This window comes from Coccinella septempunctata, chromosome 6 (genome assembly GCF_907165205.1).
Source record: "Coccinella septempunctata chromosome 6, icCocSept1.1, whole genome shotgun sequence".
Taxonomy (NCBI): Eukaryota; Metazoa; Arthropoda; class Insecta; order Coleoptera; family Coccinellidae; genus Coccinella; species Coccinella septempunctata.
Window position 1 is genome coordinate 16,915,827 of NC_058194.1, and position 14,567 is coordinate 16,930,393.

General features: G+C 33.5%; 2 protein-coding genes across 2 annotated transcripts in view; one reads left to right on the forward strand and one right to left on the reverse strand.

The window, feature by feature from the left end:
• LOC123316064 (aminopeptidase N) overlaps window positions 1–14,567 on the reverse strand; it is a 33,716-nt gene that overhangs the window by 5,689 nt on the left and 13,460 nt on the right. Inside the window, exons 2-9 of the mRNA XM_044901991.1 lie at window positions 11,689–11,746; window positions 11,358–11,617; window positions 8,882–9,256; window positions 7,238–7,353; window positions 5,376–5,571; window positions 4,700–4,850; window positions 3,719–3,927; window positions 1,227–1,410 (exon numbers count right to left, since the gene is read on the reverse strand). Of these exons, the coding sequence (XP_044757926.1) occupies window positions 1,227–1,410; window positions 3,719–3,927; window positions 4,700–4,850; window positions 5,376–5,571; window positions 7,238–7,353; window positions 8,882–9,256; window positions 11,358–11,617; window positions 11,689–11,736 (1,539 nt within the window). The 5' untranslated portion in view covers window positions 11,737–11,746. The remainder of the gene's footprint in view (window positions 1–1,226; window positions 1,411–3,718; window positions 3,928–4,699; window positions 4,851–5,375; window positions 5,572–7,237; window positions 7,354–8,881; window positions 9,257–11,357; window positions 11,618–11,688; window positions 11,747–14,567) is intronic.
• Window positions 1–14,567, forward strand: part of LOC123316063 (adhesion G-protein coupled receptor G6-like) — a 29,278-nt gene that overhangs the window by 2,198 nt on the left and 12,513 nt on the right. The gene's annotated exons all lie outside the window — the stretch shown is intronic.

The window sequence follows — 14,567 nt, forward strand, 5'->3', positions numbered from 1 at the left end:
TTCCAATTATTACCAAGATGAATGTTGTGTCAAAATGGTCTAAGATCTTAACTGAATTGAAATCGTAAGCGTCTGCCAACAGGGGTGGTCGCTATTTCGAAACAGACGCTGTTAAATACAGGGTGGTCCAGATCGTAACCCAGAAATTTTAACCACGTATTCTACATCAAAAATAAGCCCTAGTTTGTCATATAAACATATGTCGAGAAATGTTTCCTCTCCGAGATACGCGGTGTGGAAATTATAGAAAAAAAAAATGTTTTTTATTAATAACTTTCACACTGCTTGAAATATTTCTATGAAATTTGAGACATAGGTTTTGAGCGTCAAGGAGCACTTTTTGCATAATATCATTTCCTTTCTATTCTACCAGTGACGTCCGTACTGCAGCGAGACTGAATATTTTCAGATAAAAAAATGATAAGCCACTGGTTTTTCCGACAATAAAAATTACTTTTCAAATCCTTATTCAATTTGGAGCAAATTCGGTCTCTTGTCTTTTTGCTGTACGAGGCACCGTTTCCGGATAAAAAAATAAAACACATTCTCTTGCATGAAGAAATCGCCAAATGTCGGGAAAACCAGTGGCGTATCATTTTTTTATCTGAAAATGATGCTCGCTGCAGTACGGACGTCACTGGTAGAATAGAAAGGAAATGATATTATGCAAAAAATGCTCCTTGACGCTCAAAACCTATGTCTCAAATTTCATAAAAATATTTCAAGCAGTGTGAAAGTTATTAATAAAAAACATTTTTTTTTTCTATAATTTCAACACCTCGTATCTCGGAGAGGAAACATTTCTGTCAAACTAGGGCTCATTTTTGATGTAGAATACGTGGTTAAAATTTCTGGGTTACGATCTGGACCACCCTGTATTTGACAGCGTCTGTTTCAAAATAGCGACCACTCCTGTTGGCAGACGCTTACGATTTCAATTCATTTAAGATCCTAGACCATTTTGACACAACATTCATCTTGGTAATAATTGGAAAGTTCTAATCGATTTTTTCACATCTTTTCAATTTTTTTATCCAATAAGGCGACCACTCACGAACGGCAGACGGACGGTTTCAAGTTAACATTATTAAAATGAACCAAAGTGACAAAACAAACCTTTGGTAACTTATGAGGTAGTTGTTTTTCCTGCCAGCTCTCGGACTATCACTTCTATTGTAACAAAAAGAATTTGATTAATGGAAGTAATAAATTTATTTCAAATTTACCTGTCTAAGTACTGCAGACTTCCCATCGTAATTCCTGGCAACATCAACAACCGGTAATCTGTCTTTTGTAATCCAAGATGCAGCGATATCATTAACGGAAACATCATCATCAAGTTTCTTGCAAATTTTCGCCTGCTCTGTTAATGCATTCCATATGTCATCTCCGAAAAAGTTTTTGTATTGCCTGTATAAAAAAAGTTCGAGTAGTAAGTACAATAGTTCAAAAATCCAATATGACTGACTCATTCGTATACAGGGTGTTAAAAAAAGTTTCCTTTTTCTCTATATTTTAGTCGAAATATTTGATTTGTTATTTAGGTAGAGCGAAAATTAGAATTCAAATATACAAGGTGATTTTTCGACATATATTTAATATTCCAGAATGAAAAATATTTGTGACATTTGGAAAATTGATTCCTTTGGCTCAATTCTAGTTTGTTCACAGATATGTAGTGTCATAGGTTCATGTTGTTATTCTGAAGGGAATTTCGTATTTCCATGGGTGACAACTCAAAATGGTTAAATGTTAAATGTATCGGAACATAGAATGAAGGTAAAAATGATACATTTACAAGTCAGAGACTCACTCTATATACACGGTGAGTATTTGACTTGTACAGGGTTGCAAAATTCGTTGTCTACTGAAGGGATCTCGAGAACCATAGCAGCTAGAAGAAAACGGACGACACATTCTCGAGGTCTTTTTACTTGACTAATCCAAAACTGAAAACAGATCCAGCCTAACGTTCATAGATTTTGCGTTATGAACGAAAATTGAGAAATTGTCATTGTCATTGTCAATGAAGCTGAATAACTCTCTTATTTGAACTCGTATTCGAAATCAGTTGTTACATTCTACAGGCACTTTTTATGAGGAATTTAATATGATATCAATAAATTTTTTGATCCAGTCATTTTCGAGATACTACAAGGATTTCTGATTTTTCAAATGTAAACTATAGTTGAAAGTTCTTTCATCTTGCTACAATTTTTGTGCTGATTTCAAAAATGTACCATATGTCGCTATTCACATGAATATAATAAAAAAAAATTCAATACTTTTTCCTGCTTTTCGATTCACTGTTGAATTTTCAGTAGGCTGGCGTAACCGTAGCGACCGTTAAAAATGCATTATGGTTCGTGAACTCCACATAATCCTATGTGAACTCAATTTTCTGTGATAGAAATCACCGACTGTTGAATAAGCGACATGTGATACATTTTTGAAATCAGCAAAAAAATTGCTGCAAGATGAAAGAACTTTCAACTATAGTTTAAATTTGAAAAATCAGAAATCCCTGTCGTATCTCGAAAATGACTGATGTATCAAAAAATTTAACAATATCATATTCAAATTCCTCATAATGAAGTGCCTGTAGAATGTAACAACAGATTTCGAATACGAGTTCAAATAAGCGAGTTATTCAGCTTCATTGAAAATGACAATTTCTCAATTTTCGTTCATAACTCAAAATCTATGACCGTTAGGCTGGATATGTTTTCATATTTGGAATAGTCAGCAAAAAAGAGCTCGAGAATGTGTCATCCGTTTTCTTCTAGCTGCTATAGTTCTCGAGATCCCTTCAGTAGACAACGAATTTTGCCCACCCTGTACATACATTCATCTCCAGTATGCAAACTTTTATTCTCGTTGCTTACTTCATTTCGTACAAGAGTTACCAGCTTCAAACATAACACATTTAAAACATTCCATTTTCATCTGAATAAACGTTATTTTCTGTGAATGCTCAAACGTTCAAACACAGAACATTACAATTACAACAAAATTCCCTATAGAATAACAAGCTAAATCTCTATTTGGTATGAGACTGGATATATCTGTAATGCGATGGTGCCAACCAGATACATAAACTAACAAATAGAAGAAGAAGAGCAATAAAATTTCGAATTTTTTCGCAACTACCTACTCATTTACGCTCTGTATAGATGACTGAGTTAGTTAAGAATTAGAAGCGTATGAATGCTCCTGGCGTCACGTGAGCGCTTTCGCCATTTCTGATCTAGCTATAGGCTCTAAGGTGGTGATATTGTTGAGTTTTCTACTTGTCACACCTTGATGTACAAAACATGAGTGGAATAGGCAAGAATAATACAATACAATAACAATAGTTACATTGCAATATTTATAACAGCGAAATATTAATCGTATTGCTTGTGAACGTAGGGAATAACAAGAAAAAATAACTCAATGCCTCCTCTACGTTGTTTCATAGTTAGAGGGTTAGGAATAGGTTGATTTCCGGTCTTAAGACGTACTAACTCGGGAATTGGACAAAGAGCTGGTCAGAGTGATCATCTCATTTGATGAGGTTCAAAGTAAACTAATATACCCTGTGGAAAATACCTTTTCGTGAGTTCATTGTGATCGGGTGGTCCTTTTTGTCCTTTATCATAAATATTACAGATAAATCTGATGGATACAATATCACCGAGAGAAACATTTCACATTAGTATTCTGCAGAGAGAATTACCTATCTTTCATGAATTTCTGCAATCCTTCTTTGAAAGTTTGCTCGCCCAAAGTGTAATTCAACATCCTGAATACCAACTCAATTTTTGCCGATGTCGAATCTTGCTTGATTACAGTACTCTTTCCATGGGGATATCTCTTGCTGAATTCATAATAAATAGAATAGAGCATTGTCATTGGCCAATTATTACCAGCATCCACGTTATCAATCTGGAACAAGATTCTTTTTGAACTTTCAGACAATGAAAAATTTCGGTATTTTAGTATATTTTCCAACGATTTAGTTTTGTTTATCAGTGTTAATTATCTGAATATAATATTATGGCAAGAATAGGACAGTTTGGAGATAAGCGAGGATGCTCTTCCACATTCCCTAATTTGTACATATGTCGAATTCCTTACACTGGTGAAGTTCTCTTCAGATCATATTATTGGAAGTGTATACTGACCTAGGTTTTAGCGGTTGTAAGAGCCATTCATTTCATATTAAATCGAAAAATTTGGTAACTATTTTTGACCTATTTATTTTTCCACATTCGATGTAGAATTTATTATTCACATACAAATACACAAGTCACTGTAAATTCTCTTCTAATCCGCAATCCTGCGTTAGTAGTTTTTCTTTTTCCGGTAAGCTTATGATTATTGGAAGTGAACAAGAAGAGTATTATGATACAAAAAATCTTTTTGCTGCTCTGAAGCTCTATATGACACATATTATTTGCAGCTTGATGTCATCATACGTATATCAGGCGCAGTTAGAAATTAAGAGATTTGAGTGTTCTCGTGTAAGAAGTATGTTATTGTTCTCAACTAATGAGGATCGCAGAATTTCTTGGAATTTTTCAATGAGCTTGACGAAGAGAAAAATTAACCTGTTGATATGGTCTTTACAACTGTAATACCTATGAAACATAGCTGTCCATATCGAAAAGCATTCAACAATCTTTGAGAAAGTGAAATATAATTTAAAAAATTTTACCTTGAGGACGGTATATGCTGTAAGGAATCGGACCAAAGCAGTATTGATATGAGCATCACTCCACCAGTAGGGAGTAGCAAGATTTCCAAGCCACTGATAGCTAATCTCATGTGCCAGATTCCATGAACCCTTGCTAGTTAGCTCACTCTCCCTGCAAACCGAACGACGATATAACATTTGTTACTAGTCTATTTTTAATTGAATAACAAGCGTTTCTCATGAGGCTTGAAGGCTTTTAAGTTTCTGGAATATTATTACTTTTTACCCCAAACTAAAATATCTTCAAATCATAACAAGCATTGACTCAATCTTGCGCTTATCATTGTTCGACAAATTTTATGCTACGACATAGGTACACTCGTTTATATATAGGGAGAAAAAAAATATATAATTATAAAAATTGGTCGAAACTACTGGATTCATTCTAAAAATTCAAAACTAATTGATAATTTTTGTTTATCATTTTGTGCTCATACTATTTCTTCTTGAGGGACGAACTCGCCAACAGAATGGGCAAACATATTTTTACTCATAACAAGATTAGTTTACCTAACCTAACCTAACTGTTTTTTTCTTCATAATTTTGCAAGTAATACTTCGCTACTTGGAAGTAACTACCAAACTCACCACAAATATGAGGAAAAATTGCATAACTGTATTTGCTTAAATTTCTTACTTGTATGAAAGAAGCCCCCAACTATCTGCGGGTCGATTGACTTGGAAATTCGGAAGGGCAACAATGTCCAGTTTGGGAAGCGGAAATTTTATTTTCCAGAAATCTTCCAATACTCTGATGATTTTTTCTACTTTATCAGTTACATTCAACAATGATGGCATAAAGTCTGGCCTCGCCCACACTCTTATATCGAGGTCTGAAAAAAATATTGAATTTTTAAGTATTATGTCATCGAATTCTCAACATATACAAGGTGTAATGAATAGTTTTGGGTTCCTAAAAATTTACGTGTTGATTCTTTACCAAAACAATTGTGTGGGTCTTTTATATAAAATTTATTTTAGGAGCCCAATGTTACCTGAAGAGCCATTTTTTATTTTTTTCCTAGACCCCAGAAAACTGAAATAAATGAAAGGGCTTAATCCGTTTGATATCTGGGATAAGTGAATGTTTCTCTGGATGGGAGTGTGAAAGCCGCAAGACTAAAGTCATAATCATAATAATTCCAACTCATACGACTCATGCTACCTACCAATCTATCTTTTGATAAATTATTTCCTTCTCAAAAACCGCCCTTTTTAGCTAGAAATCACAAGATGCCCTATTTATTCAAAATGAATCAAGCTATCAAATATAAATTTTTGAATTAAATAATATGAATGAAAAAAATGCTTGCGAAATAAATGTAAGGTGGCTCTTTCTACGCCTTGCAATTACATCACAAAATTTTTTTTTACTGTCTAATTCTCATTCCCATAAAATGTTTGCTCACACTATTTTTGATGAGGAATTATACCACTCATATTTTTTACAACTATTCATTCACACTCTGTATTCATGTAAGCCATTATCAAAAACCAGGGAATAATAAAGCCATCACCACGGTGGTTGAAGAACTGTGAAGCTTAATATGTAGAGATTATACATTAACAAATAATCTATGAAACGTTCTATGATATTCCCTAGAACGTTCAAGAGGAATATACGTGAATAGGCTTTTTCATTACTTAGCAAATAATGGAGCACCTTTTAATATTTTAAACGATATTGCCTTATATAAGGATATTTCGTTAATCAACTTCGGTCGAATTATTTTAAGGGATACCTGTTGTTTTAACATATAGGCATGGATACTCATGATTTGGAAATTCAATTCAATGGTCTATCAAGAGCTGCAGTACTTCAATTCGTATAAGATATAAAATACAAGGTGATTATAATATCCTTTTCCATCAACCACTTTTTGTGCCACTGTGAGGGAAAAAAATGTTTCATGATACAAAATGGATTCAAATTTCTCTATGCAGTGTGCTTCAGAAAGCCTGACTGAGATCCTACTTTTTCATATCAAATGCGCAATTCTTCTTTTTTTATTCGATTTTTCGAAAATTCTGAATATTTTTGGTCGCATGGAAAGATATTGACATAAAGGAATAGAAACGGCAACTATTACACTGAAATAATAAATAAAAGAAGGAAGTGCTAGTTGAGTGTTGATTGAATAACTAGAGAAGGAAGGAATAATAAATATTATAATGGAAACGAATCAGGAAAGACAATCACAATACTCATCACTATCGCTAAATGCATATTGTTTGACAAAATTGAAGAACATGTCACAATATTTTCTCATTTCAGAAAGAAATTATTTGTGTTAGTTATTACTAGTGAGCCCACAGTTCTACCTATTTTGGTAGATTTACCTTTTAGGTAGATTCACCTTTTCGGAAAAATCTGTTTCTGATGTCATTTTGAATAATAATATTTTACTTGTTCAGCAGGGTCACTAAGTTGAAGGGGTGCGGAACCCATAATTAATCACCTTGTTAGATAAAATTTATGAATTTTTTATAATTTCTTACCCTTAGATTGATTTGCTGATATAGATGCAAAATTTGAAACTACGACTGCAACAGAGAATGTTGACATTGGTGGTGTTTGCTTGAAATGATCCCATACCCAACCAGGCTTTTCTTTCCTGAAATTCCACAACATTATCAGATCACTATATGTGATAAACGGATTGATTTTCTGAATGGTCTCCCAGAATTGTGGATTCTTGGAGGTATACGAGAGTTGTACTGTAACTGCTCAGGCTATGAGCGATTATATTTTCGCAACAACTTTGGTCTGACATTTCAATCTATATACCTACTTAGTACTTAGTTGTTTGGAATTTAAGTAAGTGGCAGTTATGAATAACATAATTTTAAAGGTTTATTTCGGGTAGATCAATAGAGGAATGTTTTTGGGTTGTGATTTCTCAGAATTCCTCTTACTAGTGTGAAACACTGGCACGATAAATTTCAACGAGTAAAACTTGAATCTTCAACTTATCACATCATGCTTTATAGAAAATAATAGTTATCGACCATCGATGCACAAAGTGATCGTAATCTATGCATATCCAAGAGCATTATGACATTTATATATCACTTGTGATTAATGAATCATTATTGACTTATTTTCTATAAAATATTCATTAATCATTTGTGATTCATAGTCCATTATTCAATGGTCGTTATTTTCGATAAAAATCAAAATGAAAAGATGGTCGCCACTCTTTTTGGAATAATTAGACATATTTTCACTACAGCACAGGCGGATAAAGATTTGAAGAAAATATTCAGGAGGAATATTGTGTCTTTATTTTCAAGGACAAAGTAACTTTTTGAGTGTGAGTAAAATATGTTTTACTTCATTATAGGCCCAGCAGATAGAGAGCAATCCTGTTGAAAATACATGGTGTTCCTAAATTGAAAGTACAAACGGAGAGGAGAGATTAAAAAAAGGCCCATGAACATGGGATCGCAAACGTTTCGTTTCCGAGATATAGGATGTAATTTTTTGGTTTTCAAAAAAGTTGTGAAAACACTTTATTATTAGAAATACCGAGTTTATATTGATGTGTCAAAACTACCAATGAATTTGTTCACTACAGCTTACTAGCTGAATTTCTATGACAATTTGGATTTTTCTGAGGATTTCGTGAGAATGGTTCAAAATTTTTTTCTCGAATTCGGTATCAAATACGACAAAACTACAAGAGACCATAAAATTTAATTAATAACAAAGATTCTTTTTACATTCTTCAAATTGACAGTGGCTCACCAAAGAAACAGTTTTTCAGGAAAACAGGGGCTATTGTTCCAGAAAAAATATCACGTTTGTACCTCCAATTTAGGAACACCCTGTATATTTAAATAACCATTAAACCATAGTGGATATCACGGTTTCATAATCAAACCTAAAGCCGCTTTAACTTTAAAGCTTCCTTTAACCCTACTGAAAATGACAGTAAAGGAAGCTTTAAGCTTAAAGTGACTTTAAATTTGACTATGAAACTGGACGTTAGATACATTTTAGTCGATTTATGAACTTGAAGTTACTATTTAGGGAAAAAAATAAATGATTGTTCAAAGAGACCTATCGGTATTAGTACAAAGTAGGTGATGATATTCTTCTCATTTTTTATTCTATCGCCTATTGCGTAATATTATACTCACATATCTTCTGTCCTATCCAAGGGCATATTAGAAATTGAAGTCATCTCCTTTTGTCGGGCTACATGAATAGTGAATGGGGCTTTGAAAGCTGGTTCGTCAAAGCAAGGAAATAGTTTTCTAGCCAAATTTGGTCTAAGATAGGTTGAAATGAACCATTGGTTATCTTTAGTACGGGAATCGACATAACTGCTGTGGAATATTGCGTCTGTTGTAGTGTTGGGCAGATTCTTAGTGAAGCTTATTTCTATCTCACATTGGCTCCCTTGCTTCACAGGTTTTTCCAGGAAAATTGTCAGATCGGGACTTCCCCTTCGAACAACTGCTCGTTCTACCCCAATTCTGACGGGAGTGAAAGCAGTGGATGATGAATTATTCCTGGAAAATTCAGTTATTTAATGAAAAAATAAAATGAGCATTTTGTACATTGAAAAAACATTCAAGGTGCTTGATTACTGATACCACATTATATCAAAAAAAGTCTCTCGTAGAGTACATAGGGATAGAAGGATCCTGCAGAATTCTAGGCAGTACTAAGTAGTCGACTATTTTTTTTTTCTCATTATTCTCATTATTTGCATATCTCTAAATGAAACCTATGCCAATATTAGGAGCGACAAATCAACCAAAATGAAACGGAATGTTTTTCCACACTTTTCCTCACGAACAATTTGAATTTATTCAATGAAATTGAGTTAAAAATCGGGTACCATCTTTCACAAATCCTTCTAATGATATTTTCTGAAATTGCAATTATGTCATTACGTACCAATGGTATATGCATATTATAATTTCAAGTTCAATTATGAATTTTCATCAAGTATCGGCTGCATCAATTCAATATTCGAACAAAGCTGAAACCAGCTCTTTGGCCATCTGGTATTTCAATTGAAAAATTACATTTTCTTGTTGGGGCTGAAAGTTTAAGATTTCTATTATGGTATAGATATTACACTTCGTTGCAACTGTTTTAGATGCAGAAGCGGAAGATTTGTATTTAACGTGGAAGTTTCAGGATATTCCTCATTCTGAATATTAAAAATCTACAGGCATTTCTACCAACTCTCAAATATTCGGCCTGATATTTCACAAACGCGAAAAGAAATCTTCAGTGGATCACGGTGTTATACATTCCAGTATAAGCATTGAGTATTAATACTCAATGGTATACGGTATAAGGCTTATACTATATATATATTCCACCGGATTGGTCTGGCGGTATTTTATTTATATTTATATAACAGTGAGATCAGCACGTGTTCATTTGTCTTCGAATTCATATTGGTTTGTCTATATTCTTATCGATGGTGAGTAGCCAAGCGCCAAGTACTATAAGCACCTTATTTGGAATATTGAGAGTAGGAATATGTGGGAAGATGTTGGAAATAACAGATCTAAGTTGAATATGTAAAGTGTTTTTGAAAATGAAAGCTAAAAAGTACTTTCATTGAAAATTTGATTCCTAATTTTGGTGCTCATTTTGTTCAGAATGAAATATGGAAAACATTTGGCCACTTAAGCCATTGAAGATAAATATTTCGCAATTCGTGGGAGGCTGAAAAATCGAGAAAATATATTATGCGTTGTAAACTCATTATCTTCTGGATGTCTCAATAAATATCACCAAAGAAGTAAATTTCACTTCATGCCTTTAGACCCAATAGTTCTGAATTGTGAAAACCTTGCAAAGGTATATCGATTAGAAAGAGAGATGGAGATTTAATTGATCAAATCAGTACGCGTATTGTCCCGTAAGTATAAAAAAGCAAATGATTGGAGTGTTTTACGAATATATTGATTCGCTATTTTTCTTTATTTGCCGTACCCTGCAGAGAAAACTTTGGAAGAATAGATAATGAGCAGTTTAGTATGTACGATAGCGGAATAATGGAATAATTATAGAGCTCAATATAGTTTTAATACTCCTGTTATAAGATATGTGATGTCGTTGCAAAGGAACACATGCATGGAATTCAATTTTATGAAATAGATTGAGGTATTCTGAATATTTAAAAATTCTCATCCAAAAAAAGATATGAAAGTAATGACAACTACAAGCACCTATCATTTTATATTCTTTTATCAATGAAGAGGAAGAACCCTTTCATTTACCAAAAAAGTGATTCTGTTCGTTATAAATATTCAAGAATTCAACTAAATACTTCACATTCCTTCTTTCCGATAAGCGTCCCTTTCCCTTTTCAAAAACTCTATAATCTTTGCTAATAACTACACGATTTAGTAGCCGACATTGGTGTAGATAGGTAGGAGCCAGGGTGGACACAACTATCCCAGAATTATCGGTGTCCCCATCCCAGCCCAGGTACTGAAATCGAGTAAATTTTCGAGCAAGCAAGCATATCACTTCATTGAGCTTGTCAGTCCCCCAGAAAAAAATCCTGGCTACACCCATGGTAGCTGGCATTTTCCTAATACTTTTCCGGATTCTTTAGTTGAACGAACTGAAATTTTTACTCACTTATCATCGTTACCAATATGGGTAATTTTCGCTTCAAGTATTTCGAACTTTTCATCAGCATGAAGGTGGATTTTTTTCGTTTCTTCCACCCATGTTGCCACGATCTTCACTTTTCCGAAGAACTTTTCATTCTCTGGCGTTGCTATCAATTCGAGGTCGTAACTGACTGGTGTTATGTCCAAGGGCAGTCTTGAATCAGATATCAGACCATGTGCTTGAATTAAGTCTATACTCCTCCTGTGTAAAGCCCCAACTACACCCTGGAATAAAATACCTAATTGAATTTCTAAATATTAGAGTATTACGGCTGATATTAATTTTTTATACTCACACAGTAAATTAAAATTAAGGAAGTCACTTCAATTCTCTCAAGAAACATCTTGGAATATCTGTAAAAAGTTTTTCATGAAATCTCCGAATTTTATTCGATGGCAGTACTTGAATTCAACTTGTCTAATGCAATGTAAGGAAAATAAAAATCTTGTTTATTTCCACCTTTTAAATTCACCATAATGAGAATACTAGAAAAGCGGAAACCTGAAAAGTAGGTACAGAGCAGGTGATCTACCACTTCGAAATTTACATTTTCATAAATATTCTTATTTTACCTATACATCGATGAAAAAATTCTCAACATTCAGTATAGTTTCTAGTTTTGTTAAATCTTCATAGATCATATGTTCATGAGTTATACAAAGGATCCTCTTTCAAACTGAAAGTGCCCACATTTTTTGTTAATCTGTTAGTTTACTGAACGTAGAATATTGAGTTTTCTGTGTGGTTTTCTTATTGAATTCCTTATTGTTTGCTAAAAAAAGAACATTGATTGTCTCAAAAATGCTCCGATTCCATGAATATGATTATCAGAAAACTCTAGTATATCAAAGTTACAGTACAGTCCCTGGCCAGTTTATTAGACGCACTGAGGATTTTTTTTATATTTACTGGTATTGCTCGAGGAAAAAGCAGAATATTTGAATTTCATTTCCACAGAATGTTAGTTTCATCTACGACTCTCATTAAATTGTACTATTTGGCATTTATTTTTGATGTTGTAGTATTAGTACTTGAGTATGAATCAGTACTATGTCTTCCAGTGGACGTCTTGCATTCTGCAGGTTTGGACGTTATTTCGATAATCCACATATGAAATCATCATCCTCGAATGCAGCAAACCGGACAATTCTGCATTGATAGTATGAAGCTCTCATAGCTACACAGGGTGGCTCAGCAAAATATTAGAATTTCATGTTTAATCATCAATAAATCAATATTTTTTATTGAATATGATATAATATATAACCATTTACAGATGAATTATATGTAACATATACATTCAATTTAATAATTCAATATTGAGATTTTGCATCGAATCAATGCGTCTAATAATATGGCCAGGGACTGTACATCAAATTTTGAGTCGCCCCCTGTGTATATTGGCATTAAACTATATTATCATTTGCCAGAAAGACTAAAAATACGTGACCATAGTCTTTTCAAATAAGAGGTTAAAAACCTTCTGTTGGTGAACTCTTTTGACAGTTATAGAGAATTCTTAGAATGTAAGTTGAGTTGATAAGTAGATTTGGTTCTGAAATGTTTTTTTTTTCTCTTTTGTTTTTGTTTTCCATCCATTGCGGATTGTTTAATTGGCTTGTCTTATACATGTATGGTTCATGTCTGAAGGGATGTAATTAAATTCTTATTCTTATTCTTATAGTTTTAGTTCCCACATTTTCTGTTATTGTTGGGATTTTTGTCATTTTTCAACCATCTTCAGGAATCCTCTTCTTTTTGACCGGACAACATTTTTCTTATTAGTAATACTACTTGCACCAGAAAATCCGAATGACGTTTGAAAATGAAACTTTCTGCGAAAAAACAAGAAAATCCATGAAACGCCTGGTGAATACTAGCCAAAATGCTGAGGGAAAAATTCAAAATTATATAAATACCCAACAAGTTTGATATTTTTTTGTGTGAATAACATGCAACATCCTCTCCAAGTGATAGTGATTGTCGAAATTTGTTATAAGAGACGATCACTCAATTTCAAAGTTAAAGATGAGTAGGTAATCATTAAAGGATGTAATATATGTAGATATTATTACGTTCGGTTTCATAATCAAGTTTAAAGTCACTTTAAGCTTAAAGCTTCCTTTACTGTCATTTTTAGTAGGGTTAAAGGAAGCTTTAAAATTAAAGCGACTTTAGGTTTGATTATGAAACCGGTCGTTAGTATCATAGAGTGGAAATGTACGGTATATTTCACTTAAAATACGTCATTCTTGGATTTTTTCAGATTGTAGAGAGGACATCTCTGACTGAAGATTTCAAATTTACATGGAAATTTAAACTTCTTTTAGGAACAACAATATTTATCGTATAATTTATTGACCCATATTTCAATACCATTACCATAGTCAGATAATTGGTGATTACGTTCGGGTTGATAATTAAGCATTATAAAAATTGGTATACTGCACATGTCTTTATTTTTATAATAAATATCTCTTATAAAACGTAGGATAATGAAGGAACACTTTGAAATGATAGAAGAAATTTAACGGACATAACCCTCTGAGCTTTCGGCCCACATCAGTACAGTGAAAAAGTGAACAGATACCAAATAGTGAAGAACTGGAGAATAATGACAAAGCAAAAGTGGTTGCAGCCCACCAATGGTTCAGCACAAATAAAACGAAAATCAATCCAGAAAAAACCCAGTCAATAATTTTCTCAGCAAGATCTCCTGAAATAAGAGCTAGAGAACCTAAAAAATACAATCAGATCTGAAGTTCAACTACCATATAATTGAACTGAGCAAGTGGTTATGGAGGGCAATTTTCGTTTTGAGGAGAATTAGGCAGATACCTGGGCAACAGGCTGCAAAAATGACATACTTTGCAGTTTTCCATTTAGCTCTCTCATACGGTATATTGAACTGGGGTCACAAGCACGGTATAAACAGTATCTTCACCAAGCAGAAATATACCGTCCGAATATTATGTGGTGCTAAGAGAACAGAGAGCTTCAAGCGATTGTTCAGGCAAGAATATATTCTTACTCTGACCTCTCTCTACATTACCGCTTGCGTCAGTTTTGTCCATACCCACAAGGAGGATTTAAGTCAAGAACAATTTCAATCATACTCATGATACCAGAGATGCGAACAGGTTCATCATTCCGTATCCTATAGACTGCCAGCAA